The 22,521-nt window shown below is 51.5% G+C and overlaps 6 protein-coding genes and 1 non-coding gene across 7 annotated transcripts; 2 read left to right on the top strand and 5 right to left on the bottom strand.

Annotated features, from left to right (window-relative positions):
• The first annotated feature begins 1,488 nt into the window (after positions 1-1,488).
• Positions 1,489-1,572, top strand: K489DRAFT_t45. Its single transcript has one exon. It is a non-coding gene; the product is annotated as a tRNA-Ala (tRNA).
• A 778-nt stretch (positions 1,573-2,350) lies between these two features.
• On the bottom strand, positions 2,351-4,284 carry K489DRAFT_382024 (uncharacterized protein). The gene has a single exon (XM_033605270.1). The coding sequence runs from the start codon at positions 4,029-4,031 to the stop codon at positions 2,547-2,549; it is 1,485 nt and encodes a 494-aa protein (XP_033458014.1). The 5' UTR covers positions 4,032-4,284; the 3' UTR covers positions 2,351-2,546.
• Positions 4,285-4,836: 552 nt separating this feature from the next.
• On the top strand, positions 4,837-6,941 carry K489DRAFT_426898 (uncharacterized protein; the record flags this gene model as incomplete). Its single annotated transcript, XM_033608292.1, has 4 exons — positions 4,837-4,948; positions 5,199-5,793; positions 5,856-6,243; positions 6,303-6,941. The coding sequence occupies 4 exons, from the start codon at positions 4,837-4,839 to the stop codon at positions 6,765-6,767; spliced, it is 1,560 nt and encodes a 519-aa protein (XP_033458013.1). The 3' UTR covers positions 6,768-6,941.
• Positions 6,942-7,060: 119 nt separating this feature from the next.
• Positions 7,061-8,303, bottom strand: K489DRAFT_411394 (dimeric dihydrodiol dehydrogenase; the record flags this gene model as incomplete). Its single annotated transcript, XM_033607798.1, has 2 exons — positions 7,061-7,837; positions 7,896-8,303. The coding sequence occupies 2 exons, from the start codon at positions 8,301-8,303 to the stop codon at positions 7,061-7,063; spliced, it is 1,185 nt and encodes a 394-aa protein (XP_033458012.1).
• A 712-nt stretch (positions 8,304-9,015) lies between these two features.
• K489DRAFT_371936 (uncharacterized protein) lies at positions 9,016-10,010 on the bottom strand (the record flags this gene model as incomplete). The annotated part of the gene is made up of 2 exons (XM_033603280.1): positions 9,016-9,846; positions 9,924-10,010. The coding sequence occupies 2 exons, from the start codon at positions 10,008-10,010 to the stop codon at positions 9,016-9,018; spliced, it is 918 nt and encodes a 305-aa protein (XP_033458011.1).
• A 1,904-nt stretch (positions 10,011-11,914) lies between these two features.
• Positions 11,915-14,866, bottom strand: K489DRAFT_371935 (Adaptor protein complex AP-2 alpha subunit; the record flags this gene model as incomplete). Its single annotated transcript, XM_033603279.1, has 2 exons — positions 11,915-12,010; positions 12,110-14,866. The coding sequence occupies 2 exons, from the start codon at positions 14,864-14,866 to the stop codon at positions 11,915-11,917; spliced, it is 2,853 nt and encodes a 950-aa protein (XP_033458010.1).
• A 1,117-nt stretch (positions 14,867-15,983) lies between these two features.
• Positions 15,984-20,331, bottom strand: K489DRAFT_261775 (uncharacterized protein). Its single transcript, XM_033600051.1, has 2 exons — positions 20,096-20,331; positions 15,984-19,966 (listed from the first exon to the last, which is right to left on the bottom strand). Exon 2 carries the CDS (start codon positions 19,957-19,959, stop codon positions 16,252-16,254), a length of 3,708 nt encoding a protein of 1,235 aa, XP_033458009.1. The 5' UTR covers positions 19,960-19,966; positions 20,096-20,331; the 3' UTR covers positions 15,984-16,251.
• Between the last annotated feature and the right edge of the window lie 2,190 nt (positions 20,332-22,521).

Below are 22,521 nucleotides of genomic sequence, written 5' to 3'. Positions count from 1 at the left end.
TATATAACTCTCAGTTGACACCGTAGATCCGCACAACACTCAGGTAAGGAGCGCGGCCATCTTGCCGCATGTATGGCGTGGAAGCACCTCGCAATAACAACGATGCCGTCGTAGCTGGGCTCATCCGGCACTGGCCCGGACGTAACTGCCAGTCACGAACTATTCATCGAGTGAAAGATATTTTGGTCACACGTGAAAGATTGCCATAGCTTCATCAACCACCACTCGGATGACCATGGGTTCACAACACGCCAACTCACATCATCGACGTCCTCATCAACTGCATTCTTGAGTCGGTGATCATCAATGGCTCCGAAGAGGTTTGGTGGCAAGGTTTTGGTCGCGGCTACTCACACATATGCTAAGGCAGTGCGGACAACAACGTCCAATGGAAAGGTCGGGTCCCATGGCACTTCAGTTCCGACACATCGACTTCCTCTTTGTCAAGTATCAGCCAAGATGCAAGAGCTCGGGACGAAGGGCTTCCAACAATATTCAGATGACTAATCCGAGGACGTTGTCTCTGATGAGTAAGCTTCTGTCGATCTCAGCATTGGGGCGTACATGTACCATTTCGACCGGATCCTGTAAACTTCGCGTTTGTCAAACGTAATTTTCAAGTTTTGGTCATAAAGGAAGGTAATAAATGCCTGGATCTGTCCAAAGAGCGTATGCCCAATGCAGTCAATGCGAAAGCTTCATGTTGCACGACTTGTCGGATTCGGGTGGACCATATCTACGACAGCCTTGCTTGAACTCACAGCTCAAGGCTGGGCGCCAAGTGGCCAGAGTACAAAATATGACGCATAAGGCAGGCAAGCATTCATGTAACTATAAAGCACTTGAGCATCATGGCAGAGTCACAAAAGATTGGCAATCCAAATGAACATGCAGCTCTAATTTCGCTCTACGAAGCGTTCTCGAAGTGACACCTGTATCAAAGAGACGCCATCATCAGCGCCAATGCTAGTGTTTTCTGAAATCAACTTGACAAGCCTGGCACGTGGGGGGATCAAAAATAAGGGCGAAGTTTTGGCACGTAGATCACAGCAAGATTTGCCCTTATTTTTTGTCGGAGGTGATTTCTAGTTCTGGGTTCTCAGATTTGGCTCCGCACAACACTCCGATGCGGCAACGCTTGGAACGGGCCTGTGCCGTAGCTGGCTGGTGTCATGTATACCAGGACTAAGATGCGTCGGCTTCTTCCCAACCAAACGATACTTGCATACGATCTAATGCAAATGGCTCCCCAATTCCTGTGATGGCGCTTGGGTGCCGGCTCTACATTCGCCCATGATTATCACAGTGACACAAATCTTCACTGCGACATATATTTTTTGAGGGATCATATACCGTGCGTAGTATCCACAGCAACAGTTAGCAGTAAGATGTTATCGTAACATCAGGCACACTCGGTCCCTCGCATCGATACGCTGGCACGCCGATCTGGTGAACAAGATAATTCGAATACGCCTCTTCCGAGTAGACGGGCTTGTAGCACAGTGGTAGCGCGCTCGCTTTGCATGTTCTGATGTATGCGAGAGGTCTAGGGTTCGATCCCCTACTGGTCCAATTCTTTTTCGCTCTCTGATTGTCTGCTCAGTGCTGTATGTATGTCACAATATATCTTGTGGTAATTGATATCACTGGGGACGAGAGCGGCGGGACGACGCGGTAGCTGGCGCTTGAACATGGCTTGGCACGACACCAGACGGAAACATCATTAGCAGAAGTTGCGACAGCGAGTACAGGCTGTACAGGCGAAGCGGCCTGCAAAACGAGCGCGTTCGTGACGGTTCGCGGCGTGATCTTCCGAAAAGGTGAAGCAATCGCGTTGACTTCTGCGTTAGCTTTCTTGCGAAACGCTTTTAGTTCGTTCTCCGTCGCGCCGTTCTTCTTCATGGCAGCGGCGGGTCGCTGCACCCGCTTCTTGTACAAGCTTCGGTGAGTCAACGCGACGGTTTGTTATGCTAGAGTATAGTTCGCCTCGACTGCCTTGTGACGGAATCTTGCCATAATCTTGGCCTGTATTAGCGGTGAGTGCGTCTTGGGTATGTGCAATTCTTGTGTATCCGAGGGTTTGTAGTTCATGGGCAGGAGTGACGGCGGAGTGGCCCAAGGAGCCACCGCCCAGTATGGTGTTCATTTGAGATCTGCCGGCACGTATGCCTTGAGCCAACCCATCAGCAGGCTTCCGAAAATGAATGAGCATGCTCGCATGAAGGTGATGTGATGTACCCAATGGAGCCGCTCTTTCACGAGCCCATTCCGAGTTTGAGGACCATTATGATGCGGTTTCGCCCAGGTTCGTCAATCACTTGATACAAATGGAATTTGACCCTTGCTCAGAATATTCGCACGGTTTGTGAGACGATTGTGGTTGGTTGCCACCATCTTACCGTGTATCCATTTTCACAAAGCACGACTGCTGTTAAACAACGGAGTATGAGTGGGACAACTACCAATGTAAGCAAACATCACAATGTAATGTCCGCGAATTGTTGTTCGTTGGTGGTTAGACTTCACGCAAATTTTGTTGGAAGAATTCAATATCGAGAGTCCATATCCTCGAGATCTTGCGTCTCCTCTTCCTCGCTTTCTTCATCCTCGCTCTTGGCGGGCTTGAGATGCGCGACTCTCTCATTCTCGTCATCAACATCATCCTCGTGACCATCTCCGTGGTCATCATCGTCACTGCTCCCATCTTGGTCGACAACAAACCTCTGCACAGTGCGATCCTCCACAAATAGTCCCTTTCCCATACTCTTCGATCGCCGCGTGCCCCAATCACTCCCCTGAATAGCAATGCCACCCTCGAGGCTATGAGCGGCCGCCATATGCCCGCCCCCACCAATCATTCTCAACTGCTCCGGCGTCAAATCCACAATCTCCGGCGCAAACTCTCCAATTTCATCATCCTCGTCATATGCTGTCGTTGTCGCGCGGACCTGTTCGCCGTCCTCAAACTCGAGCATTCCCGATCGCGCGAAGTTTCCACCGAACTGCCAGCCGTGTTGCTCGCGAAGGTAATCTTCCAGGTCGTCGAGCTCGTCAATCACATCGCTTGCATTTCCTCCAGTCATTGTTGAGCGTTCAAGTCCGCGCCGAAAGCGTATAAGGAGCGAGCCTAGAAGTGACCCGCCTTCGTCCGCGAGATCAATCAACCCACCCTCAGCATCCTTACAATGCTGTAGTTGTAGTCGAAGGGCGGCAATCGCTCGAATAAAGAAATCCGGCTGCTGGGCGACGGCTGTGGTCGAGGTGAAGATGAGTTCAAGAAGTCGCTTCCATTGCTCCAAGCAAGAGAAATTGTTTAGTGTTAGCAGCATGAGAAAGCAAAATTGTAGCTCGCCAATAATTTCGTCGAGATCCGGGGTGAGATTGAGCAAGGCCCATGAGCGGTCCTGGGCGGCTTCGGATCGCTCACGGCCGGTCGCGCCGGGACGCCAGGTTTGTTTGAGGTTGATGGCGAGGAAATGTAGGATCTGGTCGCGTTGATATTCGGCAGAGATTTCTGAAACACTGAATCCGGGGATCGCTTCAATGTCCTGGACAGCCGAGCTCCCGGAGCTTAGATTCCATCTCGAGCTGCCGATTATCCTATTCATAAGTCCGGGTGTGATACAAGATGTCAACGTCATCCAGTTCTCAACTTCGCCATTCTCTGATGTTGCGCTTGATTGTCGATACGGCGTGAGAGCCTCGCGCCAGAACTCTCCCAAATTTGCTCGCCAACGCAGATTCTCGGTTGCATCGGTATCGGCGAGCAGATTCTCATTGTTGTCGTCCCATCTTGCGATTACTAAAGGTTGCTGACTGTCGTCGGATTTGACGCTGGTGATGTTGAACCACAGCCCGTGGCGTTCGGAAAACACTGCGTTTGCACCCGTGTACGTGAAGTGTAGGCCTGACGGAACTCCCTTGACGCCTCGAAATCGAGGTGTAGTTGTGAACGATAGAAGATCGATGCCGACTAATGCAGCAGGCGTCAGATCGAGCAGCAATAGTACGGGACTGTTGGCGGATTCCATTCCTTGCGCCGCAACGTCAAATTTTTGCACCACTTAATTCCAAGATTTTGTAAATGCATGCGATATATGTTTTGACGAATACCCGACGTCAACCGAGTTTTTGGTCGTTGGTCTCACGCGAAGAATCTTTGTTTGACTCGCGCGAGTGATTTCCACAAAGAATATAATGTGGATAGTTTTCATCAAATCTGTGGAGGGTTCTATTAGAAAGTGGGTTTGTCCATCGCCATCTATCGTACATCACGCGAAGGTGTGCGAAAGCATCAGTTTCATCTTCTTTACCTTGTTGATCAACACGGCGACCTTTACGAATGGTCCAACCCGATGACTAATCTGATTTTCGTTCACTCCGATGACCAACACAACCTTGGAATGTTGCAATTTCTAACAGCGACGAAATTGCCACAGATACGCCAGCTTCTGGGATACGTCCGCCTAAAGCTTCTCGCTAAAAATAATCGTTTCACTGTTCTTTAACGCATGTGAAAGAGCGGATATGACAACATCTTCTCGGTGCCTCCAGCAAGTTCATCCCATGTAGGAGCAGAAATTCAGTTCCACTGCGGGCTCACTTGTACAGATGATCATGAGGAAGGTGACTCGCTATCGTACGAGATCGAGCTCTTGCTTGGTAGACCTATACGTGTACACAAAGATGATAGATGCGAGCTGCCAACCATTCCATAACAATTAGAACCCGTCCGACGAGCTCTAAACTGCTTTTGATTTGAAAGTGGTCCACGGCGGGCGAGTCTCATGCTGAGGTGCCGCCCCTTCAAAATTTCAGTAATAGAGTAAGATCAAAATGACTTTGTGGTTCTCCATTGTTTCTAGCCAGTCATGTCGTCCGCTCGGCTGCTTGCTGTGTGCAGCACCTTTAAACGCCATGACCGTCCACCTAAAAGGTCATGTGTGCTGTACGTCACGTTTCGTCAATCTTGGTATGACGACAAAACCCCGTTATAACACAATAATAAAAGGCATTGGCTAGGTATGTAGTCAAATCGGACGGAACGGGTTGCAACTCCGATGACTAATCCAATATCTTCGATCGTTGATGACTAATACAATGATTTGCACGCTTTTCCAAGGAGAGTAGAGGGGAACGTCGATCCGGTTTGAATGAATAGTTACAGTGCTGGTTCAACCGGTTTCCTGTATATCTAGGCTGTATGAGTATGCATTGTGTGAAATACTTGACGCGACATAGAAGTGCTGTCACGTGCTTGCGTTGCGGGTGCCTTCCCCTTCGGGCTGTCTGCCGTAATACTTCGAGGATCATCATCCACAAACCACAGCTCACTGGCATTGAATCGCCCTTACACCTATCGCACAACGCACGCACATCAGCCATGCGTCCTGCACAGCTCGCCACGAAGGCCGTTCATCTTGCGGCCTCATCGAATGGCCAGCAGGTTGTATGTCGCTCATGCATGAGCCGACAATTCCATACATCCAACCGACGGGATGTCGATCCGAATTCGTTCTTCGGCGGTCTCCAGGAACGGATATTCGGATCAAAGAAACCAAAGAAAAAGGTGCAAGTACAAGATGTCGCGGAAAAGCAGGAGGCTACCATCAAACCCTATCGTTTCGGGACCGTTCTAGGACTGGACAAGAAGAAATATAAAGTCGCCGCGTCTCCCATCAGGGTTTCCAAAACCCCAACGTATGAAGCGGCGAAGACTGCGGATGGCTTGCCGCGAGTGGGAAGCGATGCATGGGCGAAGCGGCAAGGTCTGCAGAAAACCGTATACACTGGGTGAGTCTAGTGTGAAGTGAGCACGACGTTCACGACGTTCAGAGTGCTGAGATTTTGTCCAGGTTCAAGCGACGTGCAAAGAGGACGTTTCATCCGATTATCCACCAGAAGGCTTTATTGTATCACATAGCGGTCGAAGTATTGGCGCTACACCAGCAAGGGCGTGATTTGTCGAATGTATGCTTTGGGCGCAAGGCTGCGTGGAGCTCCTACGACGATGTGCGCTTATGTGAGAAGGACGGAAAACTCGCCCTCGAATCTCTCGAGGAAGGAGCAGATCTCGCCATCACTGCGACTATACCATCAAAGTTCCAGGAGGTGTCTCCAGAGACCGCCGATGAAATTTGCGACAGAATGTCGGAGAAGATAGACTTTCCTGAATGGGATGGAGCAACGGATTACAAACGCTTCGAGCGCTTGCCGTTCCCATCACGGGATGTCAAGCTTGCAGTAAGCGTTCACTGTCATTGATGATGATGAGCTTGCCCTGTTTACTAAGGCTTCTACAGATTCTCAAGCGTATTATGCAAGTTTCCGGTCAATCGATCCCGGACCGAATAATGAGTACAACCAACTCGCTGAACGATCTAGTCGACGCCCTCAGCAAAAAGGATCCTCCCGCGCGACTCTTCGATGCACCACAGATCCAACGCGGCGCAAGTCTCCCCAACGTGACCGTCTTTTCAAGAAGACGCACCAAGAGGAATGCGGAGGAAGCAATTGGTCGCGGCAAACTGATCGAGCAGGCGCTCGGTGAGCAGGGCCTGCTTGACGCTAAACTGGCCAGGATGGCACAGAAGAAGGAGAAATATGAGCAATTCCTGGAGCGAGCCCAGCGGAAAAAGGAGACCTGGCTGAACGCCACAGAGAAGGAGAGGCGAGCGATCAAGGCAGAAAAGGAGAGCGGATTGCGTTTGGTCAGCGCTCGACCGGGCGAGGCTCGTACTCGTGGCGTGGAGAAAGCTTTGCAATAGGCCGCTGCTGAGCGTGGCACGTATGAAAGCAGCGCAGAAACAAGCGAGTTTGCAAGACTATGAAGGAAATCTGTCGATGAATGCTTGCATCAAGTGGTGCATTCGAGAGCTTTGTCGCCGGTCTTGCAATTGTACAAAACAAACCCACATTCCATGTGTGTACATAAATATTTCTTCGCCATCAAGACGATTTCGATTTTTCCCCTGTTCAAGAGCTCTTCCATTTCCGGCTTCACTTGCTTTCGCGCCTATCCAGTCACGCATACCCTGCTACCTCCCTCCTACAATCACCCTCACAATTTCAACGGATACTCCACACTCTCGATCGTCTCCGGAAACTCTACCCCATGCTGCCTCCTCACCTCATCCATGACCCGCATAATCACCAAACTCTCCTGCAAACTCTCAAACCTGCCCTCCTTCCTCCCATCCCTCAACGCATAAGCACACTCGTCCGCCTCCCAGAACATCCCATGCCCCTCCCCCTCGGCATTAAAGTCCCCGCCGAAGCCATTCTTCCACCCGCTCCCCCGCCCCGGCCCGGGCTGGAACCACTCGCGGTCCTCGACCGTCCCGTCTGCGAGAACAAGTCGTGTCTTCGTCGGCCGCGATGCCGGCGGGAAGATCTGGATCTCCCCGCGAGAACCCTGCACGCGAATCGTCGGGCCTGCGCTGCCCTTCCCGTCGGGATCCCCCGAGACGAGGAAACTGGTGGTGGCGATGCCGTGAGCAGGTCGGGCGGGCGGTGGCCGTGGGAAGGTCAAGAGGATGGTAGTATGCTCGTCGGTGCCCAAGTGATATTTCTCCACGGCGCTGATGACGGTGGGAGATTGTGGGTCGGACTCGGTTGTGTAGAGGGTTTGGAAGACCCAGGTGAGAGCATAGATGCCGAGATCGAGGAGGGCGCCACCGGCGAGGGACGGGTTTACCATTCGGTGGGTGTCTGGGAAGGTCTTCTCGGGTGGGATGCTGTAGCTGAGATCGGCGGCGGTGCGGTATACGGTGCCGATGCGGCCGGAGGTTATGACTTCGCGGACGTAGACGGAGAGTGGAAAGTAGCGGGTCCAAACCTGGATGTGGTCAGTAACGTCGCTTGACGGGGATGGTTCTAGAATGATGTGAGCTTACAGCTTCCATAAGAAAGAGATTCTTCTCCTTAGCCTTCTTGATCAACAATTCCGTCTGCTTCGCATTCGTCGTGAATGCTTTCTCACAGAGGACATTCTTCCCCGCCTCGAGACACAACATGGCATTCTGGAAATGATGGCTGTGAGGCGTGGCGACATAGATGATGTCGACGTTGGAGTCTTGGACGAGTTGCTCGTACGATCCATAGGCCTTCGCCGAGTCGGGGGCCCGGACTTCCTTGAGAAACGCTCTCGCCCGTTCGACGGACGAGGAGGATGCTGCTGCCACAACGACGTGCTCGATGTCGTCGACTCCGCGTGTCTCCGGGTTGGGCCAGAGATCGCGAGCAAATGTCTCAGCGATGCCGCCGGTGGCGAGGATGCCCCATTTGAGCTGGAACTTAGACATTTTCGCGGAAGAACTGGTTGTCTTGCAATTTACTCAGTTTTCTAAGCGACTCTCAAGTCGTATGTGGTGGCTGAACGATCACGCAAGCGTTGTCGGTGAGAAGATTGCCCTTTCCAGTAGACCGGTAAGTCACAAACGAATGCTTGCTTCTATTCGGAACTGTATTTACAGTTGGTCTTGTCGTCGACTAGCTGAAGAACTTCGCTGTCGTGTTACACAATATGTATACCTACGTACTGAGTACAATGATGTCAGGTGGGGGGCTGAATGCCGATGGTGGAAATCGGTGCTTCACAAGGACCCATCGAACAAATATTCACGACGAAACTTCGGCCGCAATCACAAAAAGGTGAAACCTAGGTGTTCGACTCGAGGAGTACCATTGGACTGCTGTAAATTCGATTGAGTTGGAGATGTAATGCTCGAAATAATTGTCAAATACCGTGTCCTCGGCTGTTTCGCCCATTGGCTTTCCCATTCGCAAATACAAAAGATAGTAGAGACATTCTCATTTTCAAGCCGAAAGGTACGACAATAGAGAGGGCCATCTTGGCCAAAATTCAAAGGGATAAACAAAGAACCTCACCAACACCGACGCTTGTGACGAAGAGAAAAGATCGCTTTGAGAAAACGGCCCAAAAAGACAGCACGCTGATAAAATCAAAACAGGAACCAACCCTCCCCACCTTCTCAATTCCGAAAATTTCCACAATCATGAAAGGAAATGATTCATATGGCCCGGCACCTGCAGACGACATTTTTCACAGTCGGCTCGGAAACCCATGCTGAAACCACGTTTACTAGTCGTGCTGCTTGGGCCCGCTCGTGCTGGAGAGTCCGCTCCGCTCAGGGCGCCACTACGTTGCCGTTGCTTGCGCACAATCAACTCGTGAGGGCTGTGGTCCATCGGCTCAAAGTCAATGGCCGACTCAAAGTCATCGGTCATTTCATCGGCATGTTGAGGTGACGCGGCGGCGTCATCATAGTCATGTGTGCTGCGAACACTGGCGACGGAGATGCTGGGTAGACTCTCATCGGCATCCATGTCGACGTCGGTGACGGAAAGCATGGATAGCTGTGATTCGGCAGTCTCGGCAGGACAAGGAGGAGGTGTCGGGACATCATTCTCATCTATGGGCGAGGGGACATCGAGAAAGTCATGCGTGGAAGCGTTGACGTACTCCCTCGGCTGATGGCGTTGGCGAAAATGTTGCTTGGCGCCGGTGACAAATTGTCGAGGACGAGCAGGAGACGGCGGAGGGATGATCATGGGAGTCGCGATACGTCGCATTCGTTGCTGCTGTTGCTGTTGCTTAGCCGAGCTTGGTTCTGGGGGCGATTCATCAAAGTCACCAACCATGGCTTCGTCATCGGAGACCATGGAGAAGTCTTGCGGACTGCCAGGTTCGGAGACCAGCGAAGAAAGTTCATCATCGCTGTCATATTTGGCTTGTTCGCGAGTGTGTGAGATGGGAGTGCTCAAGACGGAGTCGTAATGACACCAGAAATCATCCGTGGTAGGATCGGTAGTAGGGCGAGATTTCTACAAGAAAAAGGCGATGTCAGCTGATGGTCATCATCATCACCGTGCCGGCTCATAGCGGCATGTTTCCATCTTACCTTTTCATCGCGACCGGTGAGCTGCGCGACATGTTCGGCATCGTCATCATCGCGCAGTCGTTTCCGACGATCCGGTGTGGTGGTCATTTTGTGTGCGTGTAATATGTGTAGTGGTGGTGGTGGTGATGATGGTGGTCGGGTTTAGCGATGAGATTATGTCCGCTTTCGGCAAGAACCTCGGGAGCAGCTCCAGAGGGAAGACGCAAGCAAGCGGGTAATGTACGAGGCAAGTACCGGACGGCACTGCAGACAGGAAATAATAGATATGTACACTGGCGAGGATAAGTAGGTAGAGTGCTGATGTATCGAGATATTTATTGTAGATGGAGTGTAGTCGGTCGTCCGGATTGCGGAGAAGGTAACAGAGCGACACGAACACTTTTTTTGGTTGGACCCTGTGGTTAATAAATCGAAAGCAAAAGCTCCATCATCGAGGACAATTGGGGGACTCGAAGCATATTTGTCTTCCTCTTTGTGGTCCGATTGCTGCAGACGGTGGAGATGTACTCCGTGAGCGGGCCGTGGTGCAGGCAATGGATCGACGTGGCCGGAGGAGAGACGGAGAGTGAGGAATGGGCGATAACGGTCTCAGTGGCGGTGGTGGAGGTGGTGATGAAATCAAAAAGAAGATGGTTGACCCGCGGGCGACGACGATGGCGATGGAGCAGCAGCGGTGCGGGTGGGCGATGATGATACACCCCGGGCCTGGCGCAGTGTCAGTACGGTATCGGTGGAAGGATGGAAGGAGGGAAGGAAGGAGGGGGTTGGCGGCGGGCGGACCAACGGCCAGCTTTCCCGTGTAAACTCGAACTCTCCAGGTCTCTCTCTCTCTGTTGCATATCTACTGTACCTAGGTAGGTACTCTCCCTAATAATAACTGTAGGATGTAGCTGACAGATCTGACAACATCTGCTGCATCGGGGATAATAACAATAATAATAACTGGTCCGAGGAGACGTTTCAGACCGAGTACGTACAGTGCATCTCCTAGCTCGGCCCTTCTTGTCATCGATCACCGTCTTTAACACCCAGGTAAGGTGTTGTTCAGAGGTATGCTACTACAATACCACAATGGGATTCATCACTCGTACAGTATTATTATGACCAACAATGGCTCAATCCTCCGCTACTATTATGATCACACACTGTCATCGGCTTCGGCAATCGACAAACGAAGGTTAACTCCGCTCAGTTACATAGGCCGCAATGTGGAGTCTATAGACGACTATACACTCTGTCTGCCTCCTACATGTTCTCCGTGGCATTGTCGGACACATGCACACTTGATGTTTGCCGAACTGCGGAGTATAGCTGGGAGAGGCTGAGAGGTCAATTCAGTTCCGAGATGCGGCTGGATCCCGTCACGTGCCCCATCGCCCAATGCTGGCAGCTGGAGGACAGCATCTCAACGCTGAGCAGCCGCGATCCTACCAGGAAAGTATTTGCAGGGAGCCTCCCCTCCCCTACGGAATATGCATATGGATTTACAGTTGAACAGTGTTGATCCGAGGTAGAACATCGGCTCCGTGATGAGTGGATCACCTACGTACAACGCGATGCGCGTTACGTACAGAAGTTCGAGTCACGGCTCGTGCCAGCCGAGCTCGACTGCGGCTCGGAGTAATTGAAGCTTCCGATGGTTCTCTGCTCAACGCGTGCCTGCACTTCGCGTGCCATAGTTCAATAACAATTGACAACAAATAATGCCGAAATGTGTCTGGAAACCCTTCAATATTGCTACATGTCATGAGAGGCATGTGTCAAAATGGAACATCACAGACGACAGGCATTTGTGTAGGTACATCCCAGATTGAACACATCGACAGGGCTAGTCTGCGATGAGTGAGATACATGTACTGCATGCGTTGTGATCGTATTATCTACGTGACAGACGGAGTATTACTCACACGTACGCCAGAGTGTAGACAGAGTTTTTGGACACAATGCTTTTCTGTGGCATTTCTAATATGTTCATTGGAAAAATGTCATCTCTACGTGGGCCATGGGCGACTTAATCTCGCTTCCATGAATTTGAGCAAGATCGGTGGCACCGCTTCGTCAGTGGCGCGAATCGTGAGGCGGTACATCTAGATTGAGCATCAAAGGTCAGCAAAATAGAACAGTGCGCAAGACAGACGACGATATCGCCAGGATCCAAACGGAAGAGGAAAGAGAGTGAAACGAACCTTGTTCTCCGAATTCGGCTCCAACCGCAATAGACATCCGAACTTGCCTCCCGCCGTATGCAATACCGTCGCGCCCACGAAATTCCTTGCGTTCGGGTCGACACCGTCTAGCACGCACCATCGGAAGCCCTGAAGCGCTCGGCGCGTATGTTCCGCCGAAATGTCGTGCGCGAGGAAGATCTTCTGAGCCTCGCGCGGCGCCCCGCCGATCTGTTTCCATCGCTTGAAAAAGTCGTCGGCCGCTAGCACAGCGTGCTCCATGTACTTGTGCAGCACCACCGGCAGCTTCAAAGTGAGCGCCTGCAGCGCGCCCGCTACGTACGAGATTCGGATTGTTGGCGGCTCGGTGAAAACACCGCGAGCTTCGAGCATGATCGTCTGCGACGTCTGTTCACCAGAACGTACCGTCGTCTCCGGGAGGCTTTTGTTGTCAATTTTGAGCTGCTCTGATGACGGATTATCCAGAGTGGTTGTGAAGGATTGTATAGGAGCAGAGGATTTGTTCGTGAAATAGAGGATGACGCAACCAGCCTCGGCACGATACTCAGACCGCAAGCCGATCTGCATTTGAGCATCCTCGTAAAGTATTCCCTCTGATCGGACCAACAGCCGATTGTAGCCTTCTTCCCAACCAGGGGAAAGATGTGAAGCACTAGCGAGGTTGGGCGCTCCGAGATCGAGTCCGGCGAGCTCTTCAATCGGTGTTCTCGCTCCACCGTTGATACCTCCCTTAGGGCCATTCGTTGATCCGTCTGGCGAGAGTGCGGTCAGTCCACCACCGTTGGTGAAATTGCGCTTGAGGGTTGCACTTCGATCTAGACCGGGAACGCCGTCTTTACCGACCACAGACCACGTCCGCTTGTCACCGTTGCCAGATCTCTTGTCCAGTCGTGAGAGTAGAGCCGACGTGCGTTCGGGAAAGGGCGGCATCTCGTCACAGACCGTCCGTAGCAGGTCATCGTTGGGCATCTGAATCATGGCCAAGTACTCACATGACCTCTGCTGTAATTCCGAGTCCAACGATCGACTGTATACTTGCAACGCGGCAACAAGCTGTTTCTTGATCTCGGGAAAGAGGTTAACGAATTTGATAAATGCGGAGAGAATCATGGCGCGAGTGTTTGGAGAGCATGACCCAAATTTCCCGTGAAGTGCCATGAACTGCTCGATGGGGCTACCACCAGGACTGTCCGCGATGAGATGTCCAAATTCGCCGAGAATGTAACTCCCAATCTTGACAAGCGTCTCATGACAATGATCTGCTTTGCAATATTGCAGGATGTTCTGCGCAGCATAGACTTGCAATTCGTCGTTGTTGGTGACGATCTGGATGATTCGCTGCCATACTTCATCGCTAACATGATCACCGGCCATGGCAATCAGGCGCATGGAAATATCGACATACCACTTCACATCCGTTGCATACTTTTCCGTCAAGATGGCAATCTTCAACACCATCTCTTCTCGAATCGCATAGTCGGCGGATTGCAGGTACTTGAGCAATTCGTGGACGATTGTCTGCGAATTCGAAGAATCACACATACTGTACAGCAGATCCAAGCCCTGCCGCCGTACTGTGATGTCTCGATCCCGGAGTGATCCGATGATGATGTCCTGATGCTTCTTGATCGGATCCAACGTCTCTGCGCGTACCGCCAGATGAGTCATCGCTTCCAGCCCAAGATATCTTACATTGGTCTCTCTAGAACCGATGAATTTGCCGAGCTTGGCTGAGATCTGTAATAAAAGAGCTCGTTCCGTGTCGAGGTGAATAATGAGGTTGATGGCTTCGAAGAGGACCGCGTTCTGCGCGTTATTCTGTTGCACGTTCTTCGGTGTCTCCATGGCATTGTCTAGAATCGCCTGCAATGACTCACGCATGAGCTGCCGGACATGCGTGTCCTCTGAAGGTGGAAAATATTGCATCAGTCGTATGAGTTTCACCTGCAGCCACGGACACGGCACTTTGTAGTACACATAGTCGCCAGAGTATTCCTGGTCCACGACGATTTTGCGTAATCTTTGTGCGGCTTTAACATAGCTCCCCTTGTATGCATCCGGGTCGTCCTGAGCCAACGCCATGACCAAGGATGTCACAGATAAAGCGACGCCCATGTCTGGATCATCCATGATAGCGATAATTCTTTCTCTCCACTCCGGTTGGACCACAGATGGGACCTTTCGATAAAGACGCAACAGCGTCAAAGCCGCCTTTTTCTTGACGAACGGTTTTGAGGTTGCCGAGATGAGAAGTCTGTGAACGTCGGCGCAAAGGGCCTCGCCCATTTCCTTGCCAGCGACATTGGCGATTGCATGTAGCGCAAGGCAGTTGTTGAGCTCATTCTGGTCAGCAAGGTCCTTCCGTATGCTGTTCACCACAAGATGTAGCAATTCGTGTTGTTCGTGAAGGAACAATGTAACCGCCAGATAACCGATCTGTTTCTCTGAGTATTTGGACGCCGAAATCAAATTCACCGCCTCCAAGTGCCCAAAATCGACGTTCCAGCCGAGGATGTAGATATACAGCAACTTGCACACGTACTTCTTCTTGTCGTAGCCAGACAAACTACCGCCTTTGAATTTTTGTCGAATGTTCGCCAGCTCTTTGTTGATGCGTTTCTCCTCCAATTCCCTTGCTCGTGCATTCCTCAGATCCGCAATGAACGAGACCAGTCCTCGCATAGTATTATCCTTGCCACCAGCCCCCATGCTCCCCATACCCCTGTTGAAAATAGCCGACGCTGCTGTTGCCGCCATCTTGAACGCGCCTCAAAAGGCTCGTTCACAAGGAACGGCCACTGCTGGTGTATGCCGGCGATAACACAGGTTCTATTGCGGGATGAATTTCTTCCAGAGTTGAACGATTGCGAGCAGAATATCCGAGAAGTCGAAATGTGTGAAAGCGTAGGACAATGTCAAGCTCGGGACCTTGTCTGGAATTTGTCCCAAGTTTCCTATGGGAGTGATTAGGCGCGCGAAGGCTCGACCCAACACCGGTGCATCTGCGCAAAGATCATCCGTCTGTTCGGTCAGAATAGAACATGCGAATGTTTAGTCGTAAGCAGGGGACAATCGAGTCCGACGGGCTATTGAACGGCCAACGCGCGCGCGCAATTCGTTAATATTTGGCCATCCCCGCGGTGAAGCCGCCACGAAAGGGTGTCAAAGGTGGATGTCTTTCCGCTTCGCACACCACGTCAGCCATCCCTCTTCGCCGCGTTGAGATTGGCGGCCAAACCTTTATTTTGACCCATGGGTCTGTACAGTGCATGTACCTGAGCCTCATTCTGACAGCTTTATGACAACGACATTTCAATTGACTCTACCATTTTGAACTAATTGAACTACTGTAATCAGCAAGAAGCAGTATCTGGTGAATCACCGGAGTGCCCCGTCTGATTTGATCGATGCCTGCAGAAGAAGCTCCTCGATATTCGTAAGCAGACGATGAACAAGAGCACGCACGGGCTTCCTTGTAATGAAAGTCAGAATATTACCCAAATAGCGAGGTAGTACAGGACAGCAAGGTAATATAGGACAGCGAGGTAATATAGGATATATAGGATGGCGAGGGGATATAGGATATATAGGATAGCGAGAGGACATAGGATAGCGAGGTAATATAGGATATATAGGATAGCGAGGGGATATAGGATAGCGAGGAGATATGGGATATATAGGATAGCGAGGGAATATAGGATATATAGGATAGCGAGAGGATATAGGACAGCAAGTTCAACAAATTTCACCAGGACACAAATAAAGTCTGCGAGTCACAGCCTGACCCTGGAACACAGAACGAGTATGCATCGTTGAAGCTTTTGAAAGTCATCGTAATAAAGTGAAGCATTGCATTTTCCTGGCTCACATCATTTCCCTATCATCCACCCATTGCTCCTTCTCCCAAATGTACTTCCACCGCGCCTGAGCCAGACGCCTCCAGGCCGGGTATATGAATAGTTTGTAGAGAACTAATGAAGAAAAAGAACAGCGAAATCATAGTAGAAAGCTAGTGGGAATTCATAGATTCCACTTAGCCAATTACCGAATTTTCATCCGTCATAAAAAATACATGAAGAGGGCTAAGAAACGATCTTGAACATGCCCATCGTTGAGTGTGCGGAACATGGTTATGAGAAATATCAGAACATGCCTCCGTCGGCAGAAACAGCAGGCCGGCCGCGATCTGGTGTGTTTCCGGACTTGCGGTCATAATTTTGGTCATATTCGCCAGAATTCGTCGGTTGCGACAATGCGGAGCGTGAAGGCACACGCACGACGTTGCTGGGTGGGAAGTGAAAGTCACTGTCGGGGGTCTGCGAGCGTTGGCTTGAAGACTCTTCGCCTCCAGAAGGAGTCTTGATCGGGCTGCTATAAGGATGGGCCGAGAATTCCTCGGGATCGTTCCGACCGCCCATGCCGGTAAAGAGTTTGTTGCGGGTACCACGACGCTTTGGGTTGATAGGCGGAATTGGCGGTGCGCTGGTCATCCCGTTCTTGAGTGAAGCGCCCTCTGGAAGATCAACCGTCTCGAAATTCGCAGTAGTCTCCAGCAGTGTAGGCTCGGAGATATCGGCCTTGGAAATGGTCTTTTTCCGAAGGGTGTTACTGCGTGACCGCATGCTGCTAGGCGGGACATAAGCTGGGACAACCGGAGTACTGGAGCTTGACAGCAAAGGTACCGTGACTGATGCAATAGGCGCAGGACGAATTGGATTGTAGCCATTGGGTGTCGCAAAGGCTGGTGGTGGTCGAGTGTGAACTGTCGGAGACGATCTAGACTCGAAATAATTGCCAAGAGGACTCTTGGTGTCGTTGCTGAACCGAGAGTCGTTATGTGATGCGCCTGGGTCGGCCGACAATTTGGGGGTGAGCTCGCGTGGGATCATCGGGGAAAGATCGTGCAAGGAGGTCGTGCTGTCCGCCATTCTGTCCGATTCATCCCTTCTCAATGCAGGGCGGCTTCTTGAACGTCCAGTCGTAGCGGTTGAATTGGATCGACTTCGGCTCCCACTCCTATCGCCATTGTAGCCGCGATGATTGACGCGATCTTGACTGGGCTGTCGTTGGAATGCCGGGTGCTGTGAATTTGGGGGCATTGGCGGTCTCGGAGAAGAGTTGCCTCTCGATCTAGTGCCATCGAAACTGATGCCAGTCCTTTCCGCTTGAGTCAAATTTGTGTTAATCGACGTGGTCGACTTGGCGCTTCTCAATTGCTGTTCACGCATATGTGCGAGCGATTCGCCACTAGCTTTTGTTCGCAACATGCCAAACGCTTTGAAGGGACCGTTACCCGAACTGCTAGCAGGTGCTGGACTGGGATCTCGGCTGTGATTGTCTTTTTCTACAATGCTCTTGATGTTCTCACGGATTGCATTTCGGCGTGCCGCGAGTTCAGTTGCAAATGCATCTCGTTCCTGCTGAGTGGCAGAACTGATATCACGGGTATGCTGCCGTCTCAATTCTTGCTGCCAAGATGTGGCATCTTCGGACTCTGCCATAGAGGCTTTGCGTGGTTGTTCGGCAAACGGAGCGGACGATTGAGTCAACCCACTTTGGATGGGAGAGATGGGTTGTCGTGCCGCGTCTGTCAGTAAACCCTGACTCGAAGGCTCAATTGGACTCACAGCCGCATTGTTGACTTGTGTGTTAATGTGCAGCGAACGATTGTCGGCTTCGTCGAGGTCCCAAGGATTGGAGCCGGAATATGTTGAATCGTGGCTGCTCTCGAACTCGAATTTACCAATAGATGGCTTCCTCTCCTCTACACTCTGAGTACTGGATGAAATGCGAGGGATATCAAGCGAGTGATCTTCGTCCGCTGGATACATCGAAGAGGCATTGCTTTTTGACCGGAGATGCTGCATCATGCTCGAAAGAGGCTGCGATTCTTGTCCTAGAGTCGGCGACTCGACTTCATCCGGTTGAGACGGCGCAGTGTTTTGACGACGCAGTGAGAGCGTAGACGATTTGGTCACGAGCGGAGCAGGCTGAAAATTCTCATCACGCTCTTCTTCTGAGCTGGACTGCAGTCTCGTGCCTCGGACAGCGGGGTGTTCCGAAACTGAAGGCATTGCAGGTTGCCATCTGGCCGGATGTCCATTATTTCCATTTTCGGACTGCTGAGCACCGTAAGCACTGTCTTCATCATCCTCACTGTCGCTCGCGTGGATGCTCCCAAAGAATGTTCGATGAGTGTCAGGAAGAGGAGACCGGTTTGGCGTGGGGGCGCCTTGTGTTCGCTCCTGTAATTGACTGACTGCGTTTTGGAAAACATTATAAGATTTGTTCTCCGGTTTCTTGGGCGCGGCGTTTGCAGGCGTCTGTGACGAGCTGTCCTCGCTCCGCTTCTCCTCCGCATTGTCATGCTGGTCTGCATGGTACGATGTTGCGGGCGAAGGCGTTGCGCTTTTACTAAAAGTGTTCGAAGCAGATTTCATAAGCTGCCTTTGACGTTCAAGATACTGATGCTCGTCGAATGCTTGCTTCGGTTTGTTGAATGCACCAATGGCAGTAGCCTTGCCTCTGTCTGCGGGATCTAAAGCCTGCTGCAGGTCAAATTGATTCGACTCCAATTGAGGATCAATCGGAGAACTCGGGACAGGGCTGGGCGTATTAGAGTTGTACTTCGATGCATCACCTCGGGTTGGTAATGAGCCATTCATGGTTGGTGATTGTGTGCGGAGTGCATAGACCGGCTGTGCAGCTCGCTCGTTAAGTTGACTGGTGCTCTTAGCGCCGTGCAAGTAAGGTGGCGATGTCTTGCCGTTCTGGGGCCGCTGGCGTTGAAAGGTGTTGAGGCGTGACATTGCAGATATTTGATCGTCGCGCATGTGCTGATCCAGTCCTTGATCGTAAAGACGGCGGCTCTTGGTATTGGACCGATCAAGCGACGGTTGTTGAAGTTGTGGAGCTGTAGACGAAACAGGAGCAACACTGACCACAGGCGACACCGCAGGCAAGGATGCAATTGAGGTCGCAGCAGTTGATGAGCGTGCCTCTGATCGGGCAACGGATGACGTCGTTGAACGGTTTTTATCATATGACGACAGAGATGGAGAATGTGAGAGATCCTTTGCCGAATCGTTGTGCAGAAAATTGAGACTGTTGTCGTTCGTGCCCGACTCTGTATGACTGAGTCCAAAGTCGAAACCTTGACTCTCGTCCGATGTCCGGTTGAAGGAGCTTTCATCCCGTTCGCGTTCGCGCTGTCGATAGCGCTGGAAGGCCGATACACCTATATCATCTTCGTATACGGCTTTTCCAAGACTTCGAGCGGAGCCATTTCCAGTTGTGGCTATCCGGTAGATCTTTTGACGCCCACCAAACAAGATGTTGCCTTCTCCCGGTCGTGCTCGACTCATCACACTGCCACCAACGTCACTGCCATAGCCATCTTCTGATGCAAAAGAGCCCTGTCGGTCATTCGCAAAAGGAGGTACGAAGTCGCCACGAATGGAGGAGACCTCATCAATGTCACCGAGAGCGCGATTGCCGTACGCAAACTCATTCATTCGTGACTTTCTGCGTGGCTGCAGGACACTGTCATCGCTCGCTTTGCCAATCAAAGAATGTGGATCGTCCTGCTCTCGTAGCATACTGAATCGGGCCGACAAATTTGGCATGAGCAGACTGGTTCGAAAATCGTCGGATGGTGGCAGAACGCTTTCGAGGTCGAATTTCGGCTTCACCTCGACTTGTTTCTTGCCCTTCTTCCATCGACTCGTCGACGGCTTCTTCAAGCCCGGTGATAGTTGTGATGGTGCGGCATTGTTCAAAGAGTTCAGCGCATGGATGTTGACGGACGGGCCGTCGGCCGTCGCCGTCTTCTTCTTGAAGACTTTATTCATTGTTGATCTGAGGCTGTCAGCATATGTCGTCGTCGGCGTCGTGGCCGCCATGGGCGAACAACCTGACGGTTGCTTGCCAGGCGACATGGACATCTTGTGGAGGATATGAGAGATACGAAAGACAGATGGCACATACCGGGCGATTATTAGAGGGAGTTTGGTTCAAGATAACTCCAGATGCGGTAATGCGCCAGGTCCCGGCTATGCCAGTCCGTACACGCGCGGAGCAGCAGGACTGCCTTCCGACCGTGGGAAGGAAAATGTGAAAGCTTATGCAGTGTTCCTGACGCTGTGCCTGATCGGCGACTCGTTCGTGTGGTGGTTGTACGATGTTTATCGTTCTTTGTTTCTGCAGAGCATTTCCAAGACTTCCTCAAGTTGGAGGGTTGATGATAATGCAAGTTTCTGTCGAGGACACCAGCGGGCTGATCCTTAATCTCGGTGCGTCGCTGGGTAGACTCGCAGCTGATTGAACAACTGATTGAATGCGTGTGCTTGTCGGAGGAAGCACTAATGATAGCAATTGGTAGTACGCTGAAGACCTGATCGAGAGTGGCGATAGGATGGATGCGCGAGAGCGAGGTCTGTGGTGCTCTGAAATTGGACGAGGTCAGGTTCAAACGGAGAAAGATTGGCGAGATGGTTGATTGCAAGGTTGGTAGGCCGCTCTCTCAGCCCAGTCATTTACTATGAGTATGTCGTGTCGGAGTCTGCAGCTGTCGTGATGGCGCTGTGCGTTGTGCATCCGTAAGTTTTCCTGCAACCAGGCAAAGAGTGTGCGTGCGGATGAACGCGTGAGAAAGAAGATCGGTACGCGACGAATATCGGGCGTTGGCGCGGGTATGTTGGAGAAGAAATCCGTGCGTTTTACAAGTTTTGTTAAGGAGCAGGCGAGCGAACCGGGGTCAGGCGCGTGCACATCGGCGACGACACACTCACTAGGTACACATAGATGAAATACCCGTGGTAAAAATACAATTAAAGGAGAGTGATCGAAACTTTCTCTTCCTTGTCGGAAGGCCGGTTCCCTTGGAGTCGTGTGTCCAGGAAGACCCTCTCCTATAATGAATAATTCCCCACAGCAGCAAAACATGAGATCTGCGTATAATGCTTCGCACGAGAGGTCGGCCAACTTCGTCACACACTTTGTTATGCAATGCATCCATCCACCAGCCATACAAGTCGATAATCATAAAGCTCAAACCATGTGTGGCCACAAGACGAGTGGCTGCTGTTCAACTTGGTCCTTGGGATCGACCAACAGGGAACGTTTAAAGTGATGCCATCTTTTAAATGCGAGTAAGCACAGCAGCAATTTAATCGTGACTTCCATCGGGGACTGGAGGGGGCGCGTATCCGTTGTACTGTACAAGGCTCGAACAACAGTCGGGCAACATCGTGTTCTAGACATGCCCAGGTGCCCTCCTAAAGTCACTTTACACAAGTCATCCGAGAACAGGTATTGGTCGAACAGGCCGGGCACGCCGACCGCTCAATTAAAACGATGTCACGTAGCCATGCCTGCACAACATGCCGATACGGACGAGCAAAAGTATTAGTCATCAGCAGAAAGGCGTATCTGATGAGTCATTTCATGCCCCCGTCCGATCCAAGGAATGTCTTCATATCCTCACAATGGTACACAATTGGTCCGCAGTCTCTCAAGCTCTTGCCCAGTTGAGGCGATTAACGTCCGTCTATTGTTTTGTCAATAGTGCAATCTCCCTGTAAACGCGATCAGTATTCGAGGCTGTCGAGCGAACGCCCCCTCCCCACCTAGACCACCACTTCATATTGGATGACAAGAAGTTCTATGTCATCCCATGGCTTTTTATCCCTGATGAGGTGCTCTTCCGCACCCAGTCACAAACCTGCCATGCCTGCCCGCAGCGGATCAAGGAAGCAACCGCACCTGAGCAGGTTTAAATCTCTGTTCGACGCCTGCCTCTTCTGCACCACATAGCCGCTCACCTGTAGTCCTACTGAACAGCACGTCTCGTCTATTTGGCGAGTATTCAATGTGCCAGTTCAAAGAGAACGTGGCACACTGCTGTGCACAACTTATTAAGTCAATTCCGCAGGTATCCCTTGTATGCTAACAGCCACGTTGTGCAGTTAGATGGTGAGAAAAAAAATGTGATTGCCCCTGCGTTTGACGATTGCGCTCCCCCAGACGGACCGTGTAAAAAGTGAACTCCTGGCGAAAACCATGGTCGAGCCGGTATCCCACACACGCATCTCCATCCACACGTCAGGGGTAATGAAACAATCCGTCGGGGATGCAGGAACCCGCTGGTAGTGGCTTCCATGCCGCTCCTTCGCCTAGTGTGCCGAATGCAATCAGGGGAACCGCCAGCCGATGCAGAATTACAGGGCCTAAGACAAGCACGCTGCCCTGAATCCAGCATGGACGACTCTCGACATCTTCGATCGCTGTGGACGATGATGCGGGCGTTGCAGTACTATAATGAAACTGGGCAGCCAAGTTATTCGTGTCATGACGTGTACAGAGATGGTCGCTTCTCCAGCAGCACAGCACTAATGCAACAAAAGCATTTGCTG

The sequence above is a fragment of the Dissoconium aciculare genome (assembly GCF_010015565.1).
Source record: "Dissoconium aciculare CBS 342.82 unplaced genomic scaffold K489scaffold_9, whole genome shotgun sequence".
Taxonomy (NCBI): Eukaryota; Fungi; Ascomycota; class Dothideomycetes; order Mycosphaerellales; family Dissoconiaceae; genus Dissoconium; species Dissoconium aciculare.
Note: the sequence above shows the minus strand (reverse complement) of the source record. Positions and strands in the feature narration are given on the sequence as shown.